At 42.9% G+C, this 21,113-nt stretch overlaps 1 protein-coding gene across 2 annotated transcripts in view; it reads right to left on the reverse strand.

The window, feature by feature from the left end:
* Kpna3 (karyopherin subunit alpha 3) overlaps window positions 1–17,469 on the reverse strand; it is a 73,831-nt gene extending 56,362 nt beyond the window's left edge. Inside the window, exon 1 of one of the 2 annotated variants that reach the window (XM_036199433.1) lies at window positions 17,231–17,469. In XM_036199433.1, coding sequence (XP_036055326.1) covers window positions 17,231–17,299 — 69 coding nt within the window. In that variant the 5' untranslated portion in view covers window positions 17,300–17,469. Of the gene's footprint in view, window positions 1–16,837; window positions 17,080–17,230 lie in introns of those variants that run through there. The other variant, XM_036199434.1, reaches the window with a different exon arrangement.
* Between the last annotated feature and the right edge of the window lie 3,644 nt (window positions 17,470–21,113).

Consider the following 21,113-nt stretch of genomic DNA (forward strand, 5'->3'; position numbering starts at 1 on the left):
TATCAAGGGTGATCAATGCAATGTGAAAAGACGTGAGTAGGTCTACCACTCTCTAGCTATGTGACCTTAGATCATAATACTCAGTTAAGAAACAAGGATACTACAATCATTATCTTTGAGCCAGTAAAGTACTTGTCCTAATAGCTCTTCTTATTAGCATTTATTGTATATGTATGTGTATAATGTGTGTGCAGAAGCCTGCAGAGCCCAAAAAAGGGCACTGAATTCCCTGAAACTAGAATTATAGGCAGTTGTGAGCCACCATGTGGGTATCAGGAACCAAGGTCTGGTCTTCTCTAAGAGTAGTTAAGTACTCTGTTAACTGTTGAGCCATCTCTCCAGCTTCCCAATAGCTCTTTAATAAATAAACATCTTGTAAAAAATTGTTACTTACTGTACAGTTAGGTGTATCTATACAGACCATTCAACTTGTGCCTTATCCTTCTACTCAATTACAGCATGAATACCAAAATCAAATATATGTATCTTACATACAAAAACCTGAAGTAAGGTCCAGAATGTGCATGCCACAATTAACTTGTTTCAACTTTCAGACCTCTTTCATCTTATATCGAAAATGCTAAGGGCCTGGTATGGTGGTACATGCCTTTAATCCCAGCATTCAGGAGGTATAGGCAGGTGAATCTCTAAAAATTCGAAACTAGCCTGGTCTACAAAGTGACTTCCAGGTCAGCCAGAGCTCTTAAGAGGCAAAGAAATAGAAAACAAAGAAAATGCTGATTTTGGCTGGAGATAGAGCTTAATTGTTAGTGGTCTGCCCTGCATGCATGAGGCCCTAGGTTCAGACCCCAGCACTAATAAGTGCTGCTCTTATTTGCTTCTGATAGTCTGACAACCTGTCTTAGTTATATGAAAAGTAATTACAGCCCAAACAGACATTCTACTGTACTTTTTTGTTCTATTGTTTGTCTTCTTTTAGGGTAATCAAATATATCAAATATCTGAAGTAGTCACCAAGTGCCTATGCTAGCTTTTCATATTAGGTTTCCTCATTAAAGATTGCCATCTGCAACTCAATCTACTTGGAATATTCTACCACTAAAGGCCCTGTGTACACATACGCTTTCCCAATACCATTGCAAGCACAGTACTACAGAGTGACAGGATTTGTCAGATTTTATACATAAATGTTTGGACTTGCACCCTTTCCAGCACCTCTTTTCCAGGATTTCCACTGTTCTATCTCTAGAACTCTACTTTTACAGTTCAAGCCAGTAGTAATACTAAGTACTCTGCCCCAAGAGAAGGATTATAAGGAACCCCTAGACAAAACCCCACCAACTTATAATTTCACCAAATAGCTGTTTATTTTTTAAGAATAGGACCCACTCAAGGTTAAACATGCTTTTTAATGCTCCAGTGCTTTAAAATGTTTTAAATAAATATATTTTATCCAAGTCTTACTATATGAGGGATGGAAACTTTAGGCACTATATAATCACTGACTCAGAACTCCACATGCTACTTTGACTACAGAAACTGAAATGTCTTCATTATCTGATGTTATAGTTAGGGTTACTTCTGATGTGACACCATGAACAAAAAGCAAGTTGGAGAGGAAACGGTTTATTTGTCTTACACCTCTGCATTGTATTCCATCATTGAAGGAAATCAGGACAATATCTTACACAGGGCAGGAACCTAGAGGCAGGAGCTGATGCAGAGGCCATGGAGGGGAGCTGCATTACTAGCTTGCTTGTCATGGCTTGCCCAGCCACCTTATTACAGAACTCAGAACCACAGCCCAGGGATGGCAAACACCCACAATGGGCTGGGCCCTCCCCCTCAATCATTAATTAAGAAAATGCTCTATAGGCTTGCCTACAGCCCCAACTTGTGGAGGCATTTTCTCAGTTGAGGCTCCCCCATCTCTGATGATTCTAACTAGTGTCAAGTTGACATAAAACCAGCCAGCACATCTGTGTTGTCCAGGCTGGTCTTGAATTCCCCACCTTCCTGCTTCCCCCGAGCACTGAGGTCCCAGGTATGCACAACTAGGCCTAACTATCTTTTTCCTTCTCATAATAACTGCTTTTATTCACATGTAATACATAACATAAAATTCAACCTTTTAAAGAACAGTAAGGTAACAAACTCAGTACTTTTTAACATTTGTTAGTGTTGTGTGTGCATGTATGTATCATGAGGGGACACATATACCACAGCATGTATGTGGAGGTCAGAGGACAACTCTGTGGAGTAGGTTCTCTCCACTCACCTGAACATGGGTTTCAGGCTGCCCACACTTGCAATGGCAAGCGCTGTATCCATTGAGTCAACTCACTAACCTCTGCATTTGCTGTATGAGACAAGGTCTTTCACTCAAACTCTAGTTTACCAACTTGGCTAGGTTACAATTCTGTAAGCCTAGATTTTCACATGAGTTCTGGGGATCCAAACTCAGGCATTCACACCTGCACAGCCATCTCCTCAGCCCTAGCCTGGTAACTGGAATTCCTCTACGTTGCAACAGCACTTGACATGCACTGCTCCACCACACAGGTCACTACTCTCTAGTTACTCATTCTTCAGGGGCACTTTGAATTGTGATACTGCTACTATTTATGCATGCTTTCCTATCTTTTAGATATACACAGGAATAGAGGCTAAAAGTACTCCAGAAACACCCAGGGAGATGTGTATGAGGTAGGATAGTTATAAATAAGACAATTTATAAACTATAATTGTTTTTAAATGTACATAGAAGCTCAACTTTGTATTTCTCTTTATGTTATATTTCTTTGAAAGTTCAAAACCAAAACTGACTTCTGCTTTTCTGCAACCAGAAACAGTACTGCCAACTGTGAGGGGGTGACAACTTAATATCTCAGAACTGTTTCCACCTCTGTGACAAAAGGAAGAGGTTGGAATCATTAAACTACCAATGTTCTGCTAGAATCATTAAAAAAAATTCAATTCTAATTATATGCTAGAAATATATTTTAGCTAAATCTGATACAACTAAATGAAATAAACTATAACTGTCATAACTAACAATATAGCAAAATAACACAGCAGTACAAATGCTCCTCAAACTACCACAGCTACCTGGGCAAAGCCATCATATGTGACAGTAGCTCAGTACAAGTATATATTAAGTACAGCTAATCCAGGGCAGTACATATGGCAGGGCAGCCATATATCAGTCGGTAAGATTAACTTTAAAATTTGAACTATGTATCATTTTCAAATCATGGGAAAGTTGAAAGCCTATAAATCAGAAAACTGAAATATCCAAGTCAAGGAACATCTTCTGTGTTTCCTTCAGCTAACCCCTCCTTCCTGGAAAGGTCCTATGCTGTATTCCCCAAAGCACCTTTTTTTCAAATATCACCTCCTTTAAAACATTCTCTACATGCAGCCTAGCTTCTTAAACTGTGTGCTAGGACCCTATATGAGGTCTTGTAGCTGAATTTCTCTGAGGTAACAAGAAATAACAGCAATAATAAAAGATTGTCAAATGTCCAACAATTATTTTATTGTAAAAAAAAATTAACCAAAACTGTTTTACTAAGCCCAGGGTGTTTCTAGGCTTACTCAGCCATGTCAAATCATGAGTTTGCTACAGCCTCAGTTCTGATCACGTGTGCACTTTGCATTGCACTCCATTAAATCCCTGAAACACCTCTGGCTCAGATCCTGGACTATTACATGTTATAAACTTAGAGCTTCATACATGTCTTCTGCTCTTCTAGACAAACAATGCGGGGCTGAGGGAATGGATCAGTGGTTAAGAGCACTTATTGCTCTTGCAGAGGACTCAGTACCCACAGGGCAGCTCACAATCATATATTACTCCAGTCTCAGGCGTCCAATGCCCTCTTTCTGACCTCTACACACATGGTGCACAAACATACATGCAGGCAAAACATTCATACCCATAAAATTTTTTTTAATTAAAAATTAAATCAAGGCTAGAGAGCATCCCTTTCTCAAGATAGGAATGGACTTAATTCTACTTTCCACAAAGATGGGGTTGTCACCTCAAACCTATTGAATGGTTTTATACTTAAATTTATATAACTGGGAATATGAATATATTTAAACACTAGGAAAATTCTATCGCCATCTCAGGAAAGAGAAGACTCACCTGTGATTCAGTCTGTGTTCACTGGTCTATTACAGGCAATGGCTACACATCAGGAAGCAACTGTCTACTCTTGACTTAATGATGTCATTTTAATTAGAATTCCTTAAGTCAAAGAAAGCTGCCTTTTACCACTGAAAGGTACTTTTTGTAGTCTATGTATAATATCAAATAAAGAATATTTAGCACTTAAAAAAATTAAATCCAAAAGAAAAACTATTTGTGTTTAAGGGCCAGTAAGACAGCTCACTAGGTAAAGGCATTTACTGCCACACCTGAGCACCGAGTACAATCCCAGGACCCACACGATGGAAAGATAGGACTGACTTCTGTAAGCTGTCCTCTGACCTACCTACACACACACACACACACACACACACAAACACACACAAAATAAATGTAAACTTTTTAAATTAAATTGCAGAATGAACCACTGGTCTGAGTTTCATAAAAAGCCATCAAATGATTTGGGGCTTGGGATTAATACAGAATTTCCAATAGTTTCTGAATAGCTTTAAATATACTTCCACTGGGTTCGGGATTTAGCTCAGTGGTAGAGCACTTGCCTAGCAAGCGCAAGGCCCTGGGTTTGATCCTCAGCTCAAAAAAAAAGAAAAAAAGAAAAAAATATATATACTTCCACCATTTTATGCTACATATTTATGTGAAGTATCATTCTCAGCACTGATGATCCACCTCATTACTATGCAAAATTGCTTTGTCTTTAACATATGGTAAAATTACATGTATAACAAAGAACTGATTTAAAAAAAATTTCTTTATGACTATCGGTAAATGTTTTATTTGTACACCTATTTTATATACCTATACATCCAGTGTGGGAAAAGTTTACAAGCCCTGCTCCAGAAATAACTCTGTCAAAGAAAGAAACTAAAAGCAAGCCGTCAGATTCAGTAGCCTGTTAGCTCCCCTGCTGCAGAGCATGTTCAAGTCTTTATTTGTCCAGATCCTTTCCACCCAAGGCCCCTTTAGGATCCGAGCCCTTCAAGTCCTGCTCACAACTGCTCCTGACTACAGGATTCTTTCCTTCCTTTTCTAGCCAGGTCCTTGCTTCTTTCTGTGCCTGCCATTTTGAACAAACGAGAAGAAAACTCTCCATCTCTCTTGACTGTAACTGTTCCTTTCCATTACTACCAATTATTTAGATCAAGGTCAAACTGAACTAGCTCAGCTTCCTCAACTCTAGCTCACTCTACCTAGCATGGCAGCATCAGCCACTGTCAACTCTCTCAGCTCTCCATTTCTCCCTGGTCTGTAAATGCCAAACAAATGGCCCCTATTTCTTATGACCATCAGACTTCTCCAAGGCAGTGAGTGGCCTTCCAACTACTCCCTTCCAGGGTATCTTTCCACTAATGTTCTGAATCTCTGAATTACAGCTAAGTTTCCAAGAGACCCATTCTTCAGCTACATTTTCCCTTAGTCCTTCAGTTGGTATATCCTAAGGATTCTTTCCTTTCCTGGCTCCTTTTCCTTCATTATTACTAAAAGCTTCATCAACACTATCATCTTTTTAAAAAATTACATCCATTTATTTACCATAGAGGCCCTGGTAACTGAACTCAGGTCTTCAGGGTTAGCAATAAGGCTTTTAGCTGTTAAGCCAGTGGTTCTCAACCTTCCCAATACAGTTCCTCCTGTTGCAGTGACTCCCAACCTTAAAATTATTTTGTTGCTACTTCATAACTTAATTTTGCTACTGTTATGAATTGTTAATATAAATATCCAATACACAATATATCTGATATGTGGCCCACAAAGGGGTCACAACCCACAGATTGAGAACCACTGTACATCTTAATCATTTTCCTCATTGCTTTAACTACTTTTGAAGTTTCACTACTGACCACAGAGCTTGTAAGCCAAATCTAATAACCACCTTTTATAAGCATGGCTACTGTTCCTTTTGTGCTAAAGGCAGAGATTAGTAGCCACAATGGATGAAATATAGCTCTCCAAAATGTAAATTATCTGGGCTTCAAAGATTATGTCTGTTTACAGAAAAAGCTTGTCAACCTGTTCTATAATGTAAAATACACCAAATAAATAGCTGTGATAACTTTTCCTGCTTATAAGTCCCAATGCCAATGCTATTTCAGACCATCTATGAGATTTCTAAGTATATTACTCCCAACTTGTTTTTTTTTTTGCTCTCCCCAACACACCTCTTACATTGCAACCAAAGAACAAAGAGCAGTTCTCTATGCACAAATCACCCCACTGATCGCCTGAGAAGAGGAGAAGACCTCCACAATCACCTAGCTATCCTACTCAACTTTCCAACCACTCCACATGTAAGAAACTCTCCATTATTTTCGTTCCCTAAATACTCCATGTGGCCTCTTCCAGGCCCACCCATCACTACCACCAACTGACACACCTACATGTTTACCTATCTTGAACTTAAGCAAAATCATCTTCACAAAGCCTTCCCTGACTCACCTAGGCCACTTCCTAAGGGACCTACTGTACTAAGAACACATTTCCATTAAAGTATTTCTTTGCTCTCCATGAATCCTGCACTAATCTCATTCTTCAAGGAAGACCGCTGAGGCAGAGCGGGTGGAGCTGCAAAGTTGGAAATCTGGGTCTTGCCCCTTCCTAGTTGCATGTTTTTAAGCCCATGTCACAACACTTGTGACAATTAAGAGTATTCTTAAACAGCTGAGTGCCCACAGTTACTGGTTATTGCTATCTCCATGTCTTACCCTCAAACTCAGTTCAGAATTCAAATAGCTAACTGCTAAGTGGAAGTACTACTAGAAGCTTCTTCAGCACACATTCTTTTCAGCTGTATACTTGAGACTTCTATATGAACATTTAGATTCCAGAACTCAGTGTCTTTATACTCGAGCTGTTTCAGCTCAAATGACTTGTTAAGGTTTGCCTAAAACCCTCCTAAACAGTCAGTCCTGTGCCCTAGGAAGTCCTTCAAATCCACACAAGCCAAGGCAGTTATCACCTAAGAATTATGTTACCAATATCACTGACTTGAGGAAGGACTGGAGGCAGAGAATATGCTGGAAAGACAGAGCAACCGACAGAACTAAGATACTCTGAAGACTCCTACTAAAACACAGGGATGAAAGCAATTGCCACAAATGTAGACAGCAGGAACTAAAGAACAGCTTCCTTAAGGAGACCTCCAAGGGAGGTCCCACTCAAGATTAAATGCCTACAGCCAGCCAGGTGGCTCAGTGGGTAAAAACACTTGCCACCAAGCCTGGCAACCTAAGATCAATCCCAGGACCCTCGATGGTGAAAAGAGAATCCTACAAACTGTCTTTCCATGTGCCTTACTGCTACCCAGTGGTATTCACTAGGTCAGGTGTACACAATGCATTAATTACACTGCAGTATTTTCAACATATGATGTGCAAATAAATACAAACACACTATCCCAAATAAAGCTTTTCAATTTTCTTAAAAAGAAATAAACACCAGGAACAGAATGTTATTGGTCTAATCTGTGTTAGCCAGAAAAACATGAGGCACTTCAAGCAAAAGAGATGGGCACACTCAGATTGAAAAAAATCCTACCGCAAAAACTGGTCATGGTGGTAAACACATATAATCCCAGCATGTGGGAGGTGCAGGCAAGAGGATGAGAAGTTCAAGATTAGCCAAAGCTACCTAAGACCCTCTTCTCAAAACACAAAACAGAAATCCAAGGTATCCAATGACAGGAAAGTAGCCTCCGAAGGACAAATCAAAGCACTGTTACCAAAATGGTACAATAGATATAACATCACTGTTTGCAAATGACAGGCCTGAAAGCTGTCCTTCCAGAGCTGCTTCAAGTACAATCTTCCTGTACCCACTCCACTTCCTCAGGTATGGTCAAGCACAGCCTTTGTCTATACTCCACCAGCATGCTACAAATTACAGGTAATTTAGCACATGACACTGAATTTGTTTGTTTTTGAGACAGGGTTTCTCTGTGTAGTTTTGGTGCCTGTCCTGGATCTCTCTCTGTAGAGCAGGCTGGCCTCAAACTCAGAGATCCGCCTGGCTCTGCTGGGATTAAAGGCGTGCGCCACCACTGCCTGGCATGACACTGAATTATTATACATAAGCGTAGGGAAGAGTCTCCCCCTAAAACTCCCTACATCAGAAAAAAATATTTCATGGGATCTTTCTTAAAAACACTTTTTTATTTTATGTGTATGAGTGTTTTGCCTACATGTATGTCTGAGCACCACATGCATGCAGTACCTGCAGAGACCAGAAGAGGGCACTGAATTCCCTAGAACGGAAGTTACAAATGCAAGGCTGTGAGCAGTCCCACGGGTGCAGAGAATCATGCCCCAGTCCTCTGGAAGGGCAGCCAGTGCTCCTTACTACTGGCCATCTCTCCAGTCCCTCATATTTATAAACTTTATGACCAAACTCTGCTTGGAACACAGGAAAATATCAAATGCTATTGAATCTGTCTTAGAATCACAAGGGTCTGTAAATGAAATAAAATGGGAAGAGAAGGCTACTACAGGAAAACACGCTGACAATATCAGAAATAGTAGTTCAGCCCCTCAAATGTGATAAAGAACAAAAACTTCACAGGTGTAAGAATAAAAACATTCTATTTTAACTTATCTAAGAAGCTGAAGGCATCATCTATAAAAAGGAAAGCCACTTTAGGAATGGTACCACTGACTCAGAAGCCAGGCTTTCTAGAATACACTTTGTAACCTCTTCACTTGATAGCAAAAGTTCATGTTACTTGTCTCTCCTTCAAGTGTTGTCCAGTACGTAACAACTCACCAAAATAATGAAAATTTTCATTTCAGCAAATACAGTAACTTTCATATTTGTGACATTATTCTTTATAATAAAAATCCTCTGATCAAATATTATCAGCATATACTCTAAAACATAGATAGCATCAATTAAATTTTTTAACTAAAAAAATGCTAAAAAACACCTTCAATCCCACACTCAGGAAAGCACAGGAGGATCAGAAGTTCAAGGCCAACCTTAGCTACATACACAGTGTTACAAACCATCTGAAGGGGACCAATCCTATAATTTGCAGCTTACAAAAAATCCTGAGGACAGTGCAGACTGAGAAACAGATGGAACTACATGAGAAAAAGAAAAACCTTCTGCTAGGCTCAGCCACATAAAATTGCTGATATTTGGTTTTTCTGAACTGCAAAAATGATAATTTCCCATGGTGCAACACAACCTAAGAACACTTGACCTTGTTTTTTTTCAACAAATTAATGACACTTTTAAATGGTAGAAAACAAGGGTGCACACACCTGTAATACCACCACCAGGAGGCAGGAGCATCAATAAAAGTTCTAGGCCAGCCTGGGCTACGCAGTAAAGCTTTGTCTCAAAAAGGAACAACAAAAAAAAGTAAGGCTGAGGATGTAGCAGTCAGTAGACTACTTGCCCAGCACGCTGGAAGCCCTGAGTTTGATCCCCAGCACTAAATAAACTGGACAGAGCAGTACATGCAGGAGTATCAGGAGTTAAGGTCATCCTTGGGTATACATGTTTAAGGCCAGCCTGGGTAGATACAGGAGGACCCTATCTAAAACAAAAAAGGCCAAAATAAACAAAATGGTGAGCAGACAAGAGCCAAAATGTACGAAGTAACCCAAGTATTCACTGATAGACTGAACAGACCAATGGGTCTCAACTTTCCTAATGCTGAGAAAGAACTCTTTGACTACTGGGGTTGGATGTAAAATGGAAAAAAATTAATAAATATGTTTTTTTAAAAAATGAACTCTTTGACCCCCTCAATCATAAAATTTATTTTCATTGCTACCTCATAACTGTAATTTTGCTACTCTTATGAATTATAATGTAAATATCTACATTTTCTGATGGCCTTAGGTAATGCCTGTGAAAGGGCTGTTCAATCCCCAGGATGAGAACCACTAGGATAGGCAAAAATGCAGTATATACATACAATGGAATGATAAAGGGAGGAAATTTTTATATATGCTACAATATGGATGAACCCTGAAAACATTGTGTAAAGTGAAAATAAGCCAGTATCCAAAGGCTTGTGTCTGAATCCTTAATTTAATAAGTACATGCCTTAATCTCCTAACACTTTATCTGTCATACTAAAATGTTTAAATTTTATTTTCAAAGTAGAAGGGAAAGATGGTATAGGATTAAAAGTCTCAGTTCACAAACATACTGCATCTTTTCCCTTGTTGGCAGTCTGAAGGCAAGATGGTCACTGGCAGCTCTAGAGTCACCCGTGTGTCACATTATGTAGTAGACAATGAAGATCTAGAATGGGTATCCTCAACAACCTCACAATCCAATTGGGAGGACAGACAAACATAACTCAATACATTACTACTACTATAATAACAAAGATACATGCAAACTCTCTCAGGAGCAAAGAAAAGTACCTTGATCTAAAGTATTTAAGAGGTAGGAATTAGCCAATCAGCAAGGAGACAGAGAAGGATATTTTAGTCAGGAAAACAGCCCTGAGAATAGAAACAGCCCTGGTAAAGAGGGGAGGATGGGATTCCAGATTATGTATAAGCGTATAAGAAGTTCAGTGTTGTAGAGCTTAAAAGGGTGGGGGAGTGGAGGGGCAGTGGGGGGAAAAAAGCATCAGGCTTGCTGAAAGATCCCAGTGAACTAGAGGAAGGGCACCACTTTGGGAAATGTTGACACTGCCAGGTGTTAGGCCAAGGTCCTGTACAGGGAAACAGAGTCAGAATAAACAGGCAAGGCTAAAATCCAGACACCAGAGAGACTGAAGCTACACTGACTGGCATCCGACTGAAGGTGAAGTTGAGGAAGGAGTCCAAGAAGACTCTAAGGTTTCAAATTTAGTCACAGCTAGGGCAATGAGAACACAAAGGCAGAACATAGATTTACACTCGTTGAGCATGAGAAGAAGCTGCCAAGGTGTTTGTGTGAACCCCTCCAACAAATGGCTAAAATAGATTTCCCTCCTGCTCTTGCATCCCCCCCCACCCCACCCTAGAGAAGTGATGGTTAACGCTAAATGCACTGCTGGTGTGAACAAGAAAACTTGTTCAGAGAGGAAGACTCACAGGCAGACCCCAGCACATGCCTACACTCAATGGATAGGCATCGAGGCTGGCAAAGTCAGAACAGATCCAAGAGTGAGGGACTAGGAGAAGCATACTCCCCATGAGGAAATTCAAGAAATTTGGTTCCTGACATATGAAAGATTCCTGAAAAACATCACATGCTGCAAATTTAGTAAAGGAGAAAGAAATATCAGAAAGGCTGGAGCAATTAAGCACCTCCAAGGCATTGAGGAGAATGAGTGAATACCAAAACACTCTGTTCAATTGCTATTACTTAGGAAAGCTAAATATTAATGTGGCAGTGGAAATAAATATGAACTAGTATGAATATTGTACTAATCTTTCTTCTAGTTCACATTCAAGTATGACTGTGCACCTTTCAAAAGTAAATTACAGCAGAACAGATAGAAGTTTGATCCAAAAGAAAGTATTAGTATCCTACAGTAAGAGTCTGCTTCCTGTAATAGCACTTACTGTTCTGGCAGAGGCTGAGAATTCAGTTTCCAGCACCCATGGGAGGCAGCTACAAGTACCTGTAACTCTTAACTCCAGGGCATCCAATGCCCTCTTATGGATTCTGAGGGTATCTGCACTTATGTGCACATAGCCATAGACATACACACACATGCATATATACCATCTTTTTAATTTTTTTAAAACTCTTGTAATAACAGATCTTACAATAATATTGTATCTTTCATCCCTAAATACAAAGTTTTTAAAAGTATACACACTATCTAGTCCCTTTTCTTGAACAGTGTGTATGACACTTTACCCACCAAACACTAAATGACCAGCGGCACTGCAAGGTCTCTACCCCCACTAGGCATCTTGATAGCGCTCACATACTTTCAAACTGTGTACACTTAGACGGGATTGTTGAACATCATGGCACTCTATCCCAAACAAGTGAAAAGAAATTTACTTAGGAAAGCACTAGAAAATAGCAAAATAGTACAGATACATGTCAGTAAACAAAAGACTTTATGGGGACCTTCTGAAGGGTCTGTTCAATCTTATTGATTCTAGAGGTAGATGAAGGAGTCTAAGTGAAGAGTTTACAAGAGCAAGTCCAACTCAAAAGACAGCCAGTAGTAGTATATAATAGAACTACATGCACCAAGTCATAGAGAATTACTTACCAATAGAATGTCTACAGAGAAACAAACAATCTTGGAATTGCTAATTGAATTTGCAAATTAAAAATGTGTTTTATCCTTGGTACCAAATCTAAAGTATAAATGTTCAAGTGTTTGTTAACCCAAGAATCTGGGTTATCATTTCCTTAGTAAAACAAACTCCCTGCTAATAAGAATGAAACCTTGCAAAAGTGAAGGAAAAAAAAACAAACAAATTCCATGACAAACTGTATATGATTTATTAGCAAGGTTTAAAACATTAAAATATGGATTTTATGATATAGTCAACACTTCTTCACTGCTTTCCTGGCTTAATAACCTTCGAGCATTCTTCACTCATGTCAAGCCATAGTTCCCATCAACAGAGGAGAGCAGAGTGAGCACAACTTCTTTCCGATTTAGAGTCACTATGCTCCGACACAGCCCAGGCTCAGTCCCTTACCATGCTTCGACTTAGGGCTGCTGAAAAGTCGCAGGCCTCAAGTTTTCTCCATAGCAAATAGGAATTGTAATACTGCCTACTTCTTAGGATGGCCATGACCAAATACGTGATTCATGTGAATTACTTAACATCATAAACACTCATCAAGTATTAAGGTTTCTGTCTTAGTTACTGATCTATTGCTGTGAGGAAATAGCATGAGCAAAGCAATTTATAAAAGAAAGCTTTTGCTGGGTGGCGGCGGCGGCGGCGGCGGCGGCGGCGGCGGCGGCGGCGCACGCCTTTAATCCCAGCACTCGGGAGGCAGAGGCAGGCGGATCCCTGTGAGTTCGAGGCCAGCCAGGACTACACAGAGAAACCCTGTCTCGAAGAAAAAAAACCAAAAAAAAAAAAAAAAAAAAAAACCAAAGCTTTTAATTGGGGGCTTGCTTAGTTTCTGAGGGTTAAACCATATGATCACTATGGCCCAGAGTGCAGAGGCAGGCAGGACACTGTAACAATAGCCAGAGCTCACATTCGATTCCCAAGTTGCAGGCAGAAAGAACAAAGTACAGCTAGGTCTGGTGTGGGCTTTAGAAACCCCAAAGCTCCCCTCCAGTAGCACTCCTCCAACAAGCCACACCTCCTAATCCTTCCTAAACAGTTCCACCAACTGGGGACCAACCATTCAAACATGAGCCTCATTCAAACCACCAGTTCCTTAATTTGTTATTATTACTGACAAAAATGTCATATCCATGCCATCCAAACAGCTCAGTGGGTAAAGACACTTGCCACCAAGCCTGGCAACCTAATTCTGATCCCTACCCATGGAAGAAAAGAACCAACTACTTCAAGCTGTCCTCTGACTTCCACAAGTATGCTGTGGCACATGCACCAAAAAAAAAAGTCATATCCATGAGGGGTGTGCATTAACAAGACAAGGTTAACTTGAGTTGCCTGCATGTCTGTTTTAGAAACATTCACTAAGCAGAATATTTTTGTTTTGCACACCTTTCTATATTTGAAAAGGAAAAACAAAAATAAAATAAAAACTTAAGGGTCAATGCCATATATGAAAATGTTTAGTACTGAGAAACAAATTCAGACCCATTTCCTCTTCACTGCCTTTCTAGGTTGGCTATGAAAATGTGACTCCCTTACCCAAGCTTCAAGTCACTAAAAAAACAATAATTAGCCCCTCCCCTACCTCCACCTGTACACTCAGGCTCACTCATCCTCTTCTCTGAACTGTCTATGAAAAAGGGATGAGGAAGAGAAGGAAGATTAAGAAGGAGAGAAAAAAAATGAGGAGGATCATCAAGATCTTATTTCAGGTATAGCCAACCATATGTCCAGTCTCAATTTTTGGAAAATCTCTTCTTACAGACAAGATTACACACTATTCCACCAGACTAATTCTACATAGTGTTGTCATACCTTTCTCCATTGCTCTCTTGGTGGACACCATCTCTTTTTGCGCTGAATAAACTTCTTAAATCTCCCTACTAAGCAAAGCCTTCCAAGGGACACACACACCTGGCAGATATATTCACAGACCAACAGAGGCCATACAGAATTCTCAGGTTCACGCCCTAATGTAATCACACCTCTTTTTCACCTGTGATTTTATTCACTAATTTCTCATCTGCCCCATCTCAAGTTTGATACATATTTCCTTTCAGATCCACCACTTCATTTTCTCTTTCCAAATCACTTACGAAGTCACTCTTGATGGAGTGTCTGCAATATGGTTTCTCTCTACAGCCCTGTCCACTCACTCATAATCCCTCACATAATGCTGCCTTATTTTCCTTGTTTACCAGTAGACTGCATAAACTGGGACTTTTCAATTAGTACTTCTAAAATTCCAAATGCCTCCCACTTTCTCCTGCCCTTCCCCTTCCATAGTAAACCCCTTTCACTTCATTTATTCACTTATTTTTTGAGGTAGGGTGTCATGTAGCCCAGGATGACCTTGAACTCCTAACTTCCAGCCTCCCAGTCCCAAGTGTAGGATTACTGCATGTGCACCTAGACTTCTCTGACTCTTCAGGGTCAGTTCATTCCCATTTACCAGTTAGGAAATCAACCAGATCTCACTGCTGTTTGGAAGCATACTCCCCTGACCCAGTGTAGGTTTTCTCATGCACTAACTGTGAGCTCAAGGCACAGGCTGAACCTCAGGTCTTTTGTGTGAGCAAGGCCTAGCGTTACAGGCACCTCACAGTCATTTAGCAAATGAATGCTCAGACATGACCAGCACATTACACAAATGCTGATATTCTGTGTCAAAGTACTTCTTTCTCTAGTAAAGTAAGGACAATGCCACACCTAACTTATAAGGATTAAATGAGGTATCAAGCTCTTGGTATAGCACAGTGTCTAACACAAAAGTACCATTTGAATGTCTGCTATTTCATGTCTTAGTTATACTAACATATCCTTGGAAATGTACTATTGTAAACAAAATCAGACAGAATGGCTAGGCAACTATACTGTCTTTTTCAGGCATCCACAAGCCACTGGTTACCTTCTGATGAGCAGCAAGTATCTACTGTGGATCTATTCCATGCAAAAGTCCTTACTAGGTATCATTAAACAAACAGGACACCATACTAGAAATGAATGGTGACAAAAACTTCCACCAACATCCAGAAGAGAAAAGAATGTTCAAGCAATACGAGCATCCACACAACCTATGCAAGTTTTGCTTACAGTAATAAGACAGCCTCAAGAAAAATTACTGGTGGGACTGGGTGTGGTGGCCCATGCCTACAATCCCAGCCTTGGGAGCCTGAGGCAGGAGGATTATTTTGTGTGCTTGACCAGCTTGTCCTGCAATGAGGCCCTGTCTCAAAAAGAAAACAAACAACAAAGCAAGAGAAAACACTGGTGGAACACCACACACACACACACACACACACACACACACACACACACACACACAGAAAAATTACTGGAAGAAAAATATCAAAACTAAGTCTCATTGAAAAATTGAGACTGGCCAGGCAGTGGTGGCACATGCCCTTAATCCCAGCACTCAGGAGGCAGAGACAGGTGGATGGATCTCTGTGAGTTCGAGACCAGCCTGGTCTACAGAGTGAGATCCAGGACAGGTTCCAAAGGGGACGAATAGCTGTTCCAGTTGCTAGGTTTCACTTTTGTTTGGAACCAGGTCTCAAAAAGGAAACTTAAATGTGATCAGGGCAGAGATAGAGAACCTGCAGCCTTCCTCACTCGAATGGGAATTCCACAGATATTCCCCCAGGTTTTTCCCAATTCATACTTAATTTTGTAGCTCTGAGAAATTCTCGCCCCAGCTTCATTTGCTTCTCTACTAAACCAAACCCTGTATTTACTAGCCTCACGCCAAAAATTACAGGACTATACAAATCATATTACCTACTATTAGAATGGAGAAGAGGGTATGGGCTTAAAACTATTTCCCCATCAAACCCAGAGGTCGAGTCCCAGTGAAGTTTGTACTATTACACTTCACTGGTTTTAGTAGGAGCAGAGAGACCTCTAGCGCTACCTCAATAAGCGGAGTTTGCAAATAGTAGCTGCTAATGTCACCTTAATGAGACAATGGCAACATGCTGAGTAGCAGCGAACTGAGTGACCACAATGAATGTTTACAGTTTTGCAACCACTTGGAAAATCTACCAGCCTGGTGGCATGTGGTATACACAAGGACGTAGGAATCTATGTATCCAATTTATTTGGGCAAAACAGGTCAAAGAAATTATTTTCTTACTATTCACGCTCCCACTCCAAGATAAGCTTTAAAAAAAAAAAAAAGAAAAGAAAGAAAAAAAAAAAAGAACCCAGGATCAGAGGTCTACATAACCTCCTTCCCAAAGCTTTCAACACAATGGATGGTAAACTATTGTCCACCTTTAGCTCGCTCCAAATGCCAGCAGTCACAGAGGCATGAGCTGCAACAGCTCGGGAAGACGGGTCCAAAAGACAGCACTGGAATATAAGAAAATGGTCTTGGCGCATCCTACCCTCCCCCATCCACCACCCTCAAACAAGTCAGTTACCCGGCTGGTCCCCACCCCCCTCTGAGGGCTGCCACCGCCCGCCTGGGCCCGGCTCGCACAAGGTAGGCGCGGGGACGAAGGCTCCATGTGCGGCAGCGCGGGAGGCTGCACCGGCTGCGGACGCGAACGGCGGCCGGGCCCCGGCGGTGTGGTCGGCACGCGGGGCGGCAGCATCCCGGTCCGTCCTCCCGCGCGGCCCGCGGACCCCGCCTCGGCTCCACATCCCTTTTCCCTCCGACAGCAGGCCGCGCCCGCGCGGCGGGGCCGAGCGCCCAGCGGTCCCCGGTGCCCGCGCTGGCCGCTCAGAAGGCGGCTGCAGCCCGGGCCGCGGCGCCCCGAGGCGGCGGCCAACTCCGACTGACCGCCAGCCGGCGAGAGCCAGCGGCCACGGGCCCCCGCCCCTCCCCTCCCCTCCCGGCCGCCCGGCCCGTCCAGACGCGGAGCACACTCGCCTCCACATCGCGGCCCTTGTTCTTGAAGCTCTTGATGCGGTGGTTCTCCAAGCCCGGGTTCTCGGCCATGGCTGCGCGCGGCTCCGGCGGCGGCGGCGGCTGCTCCTGCGGCGGCGGCGGCGGCGGCGGCGGCGGCGGCGAGTCGAGCGGGAGGGGACGGAGGGGGAGGAGCGCGCGCTCCGTGACGCCCGGAGCGCGAGGTGGCCGCGGCGCGGGGGCGGCGCTGAGGAGCGGCGCGCGCCGGGAGAGGCCGGGGCGCTGGTCCGCTGGCTGTCGCAGTGACCCTGCCTTCACCCCACCGTCGGGCCTCCCCACCGCCGCTAGTCATGTGCTAGAAATGGAGCCCGACCTAGCAGCTTTTACCGCCAGCCCTGACGCGGGGCGGCGGGCCGGAAACTACAGTTCCCAGCATGCCAGGCGCTAGCCTGAGCCACGCCGTGAGAGGACGAGAAGCATGCCGGGAGGGCTGTGCGCGCGCTTTCGGCGCGGCGCTTTCCGAGCGCGGGCTCGAAGCCCCACCTCTGGGCGGGGCGGTGGGCGGGGCTTCTCCGGAGATGGCACCTTGCGGCCTATCGGGAACGAGGGGCGGGGCTCCTGGGGGGCGCACCTTGCTCCCTACAGCTTGGAAAATTAGAAAAAGAACGGCTGGGTACGCGTGCTCTGCGCTTTTGGCTTCTTTGGGGGTCTCCTCAAATAGCAGCCACCCTCAAACCCTGTTCTCTTGCTCTGCCTCGGTTTTATAAATAGCATGCTTGTTTCCACTCCACAGATACATGTGAGTATGATATGTGTGTTTATGCTTGTGATACCTTGCTTCCCTTCCTGCACCGTTATTAAGCTCAGTGAGAGGAGAGACTTTATTGGTCTCAAGAATCTGTCTGATCGAAACAGTACCTAGCAAGTTCTTATCAGAAAAAAAAAAAAAGAAAATAATCAGTGTTCTAGCATCCCGTGATCTCTCCCAAGCATGCTTGTGCAACCTTCACTTTGGCAGCCTGTGCACCTAGCCTCTTCCTCCTCCTTCACACACAATCTAGCCTTTAGGCTGTTATCAGGCCCTGGGGCGGCAGACTCCAGCCTGCCTTCTCTCTTTAGCATCATGGAAGAAATAACAAAGAGAAATTTGGAACAATAACAGCTTTTTTTTTTTCAGCAGGTGGACTTTCTTTATATATGAGAATATTATGTTTCAGAGTTTTCCACAGACATAATCTCGTATGCAGTGTTATACTACATATGATCAAAATGAGCCAGGTCAGTATGTAGAAATATACCATAAAGAATTCAGTTAAGACAATCTTCAAAAGAAAAGGAACCTGAAAGAACATGAGGTCTAAGAGTTAGGAATTGAAAGGCCTTTGGTGGCCAAGCTGTCAACCTGCATTTGTTCTGTGAGTGGCTGGTTGTGGGCAGTTGATAACTACAACCCCATGTAAAGGTCTTACACCATCTCTGCCCTATCTGAGTATGATCTACTGATGCCGAAAGTGCTTTCTCAGGGAAAACAAAAAGCTGCACCTTTTTTCTCTATTTTTGGGGTTTTTTTTAAAACTATTTTAATTGTACCCCCACCCCCTTCTTCCCCACCCTCTTTTTCTCTCTCTTTTTTAAAAGAAATTAATTCACATTTTTCACTGGACTTCAAGCCCTCAATGTGTCGCCTTTGGTCCTGGTCAGACCATTCATTTGAAAGAGACAAACAAAACAAAACAAAGAAAGGGGGAAAAAAAACTTACCTATCACTTAGCATAAAGATAATGGCTCAGCCAGGCATGGTGGAGCATGCCTTTAATCCCAGCACTTGGGAGGCAGAGCCAGGTGAGTCTCTGAGTTACAAGCCAGCCTGGTCTGCAAAGTGAGTTCCAGGACAGGTTCCACAGAGAAACCCTGCCTCTGGGAGAAAAAATAATAATAATGGCTCAATCTTCAGTAGTAAAACTTTTGTTTGCCGCTCTTAGTTGACTGGGAGAAAACTGTTCACTGTAGCTCGGTTTCCTTTATAATTTTCCGGGTATTCCTTTGTGAGGTCGCTCTGTCCTCTCTGCCACCTCTCTTACCTAGTGTCACACAACTAGGACACGCTTAGTGCACGCTTTCTACGTGCCAGACGTTGCACTAACGCTAGAATCCCCAGGTAAATAGCATGTTTACTGCCTCCAGCCCACTTCGGCTTTGCCAGAGAAGACAGATGCTAAACCAAGTGGTGACATCGGAGGGGTGGCAGGCATTGAGAAAGGAGCTCAAGGCTCCCAGAGAGTGGCCTTCCTAATACTCTAATTCCTCAGGCTCTTCCTGTGTGTGGGTCTCCAAGCAAGTTAGCAAGTGGCAGCCGTGTTTACATGCTTCAAAGCTATGAAGCAAGCTCACAAACTTAAATAAAAATATAACTCCAGAAACTGACAAATGTACCTCCTTATAATGATCTGAGAATCTGAGTTTAAATTTAAGTTTCCCGACTTCTTGACATTCTGTTTCAGAATGCCACTGCAGTAGATCTGGATGCTGACCCAGTCAGCAGCTCGAAAATAGTGTTTCCTGTGGGCGTTTTATCTTGTCAACTAGCCTGGAGTTAGAGTCACCTAGGAAATTGGTGAGGTACACCTCTGAGTGTGTCTGTGAGGGCTTGTCCAGAGAGACTAAGAACCAAGAACAGGGTTGACTATTTGAGCATGGAATCCTAGGGCCCTGGTTAGCCAAAGAGTGATGTAGTGCCATATAATTCCTTTGCCTGTGAGGAGAGCTGCTACCAAATGTCACAGAAAAGCAGATTCCAAAGCAGAGTCCCTTCTTGCTCAAGTTCAACTTGTTCATTTTCACTCTTTGTCATTATCCTTGGTGACTTCAGCATCCACACGTTATGTACCCTGGTTTCAGTATCCCACATCATCCTAACTTCATCAGATTTTTACTTCATCTAGCCTCTAACAGGTCTGGAGTCCTTCAACTCTGGAAAATACCCACTTCCATGGCCTCAGTTGTGAGGCATCTCGCTGTTAACGATCCCTTTGCTCTCCTGCCTCACTTCCCTGAAACTGCTCCTGATGACATTTCCATTACGTGCAAATCATGGAGACCCTCAATAGACCACCACAGAGACCAAATGCCGTGTGTAGAAGCAAAGAACCTTTATTCAAGCCCAAGCTTGGTCTCTCCCTCTGTCTGATACAGTGGTAAGAGGTGAGAGCAGAGAGTCCCTAGCCAGGCAGGGTGGGGTTTTTATCATAGTAGAGGTTGGGGGTGAGGGGATTTCTAGGGTTCAGGACCTTAATTGGCTAGGGGTAAAAGGGAAATGGTGTGTACTCGGCTAAAGGACACCTGGTGATGTCTTATAATGGTTGGAACAAAATGTTTGGAATGTTGGGTATTTCCCCTTAGATGCTGGGGGGGGGGGGGGGCTCAGCTTATGGCTTTTCCTGGGGACAGAGTGGTACCTGCCTATTGGTGAAATTATTAAGGCCACTCCACGTAGTTAAAAGGGAGGTTTATTTTGTAGGGTAACTTACAAATGAAGGGGTAGGTTGCAGGGTCTGGCAAAGGTATAGCGCAGTCCGGCAGTGTTCTCTGGAGAACTCTGCTCGGTCTACCTCCAGCGTCCAGGGTCCTGGAACCAAGAGAGCGACCTCCTCTTGATCCTCCGTCTTCCGCTCCTTCCTCAGCCCCGCCTTGTGGGCGTGATCATTACCGAAGCCTCAATGGGGGTTGGAACTTCCAGGCCAAGGCTGGGATGGCTACCCACTACACCTGCCAGTAAATCTGTCATGGCAGTTGTGTGGTCAAGCTATTTTGGACCCCCACAGTTTCTTTACCCTGTATTTGTTTTCTTAGCTTATTTTAAATATGAAAATAAGAAAGGATGCTCGACCAGCTTCATTATATACATGTT

The sequence above is a fragment of the Onychomys torridus genome, chromosome 9 (assembly GCF_903995425.1).
Source record: "Onychomys torridus chromosome 9, mOncTor1.1, whole genome shotgun sequence".
Classification (NCBI taxonomy): Eukaryota; Metazoa; Chordata; class Mammalia; order Rodentia; family Cricetidae; genus Onychomys; species Onychomys torridus.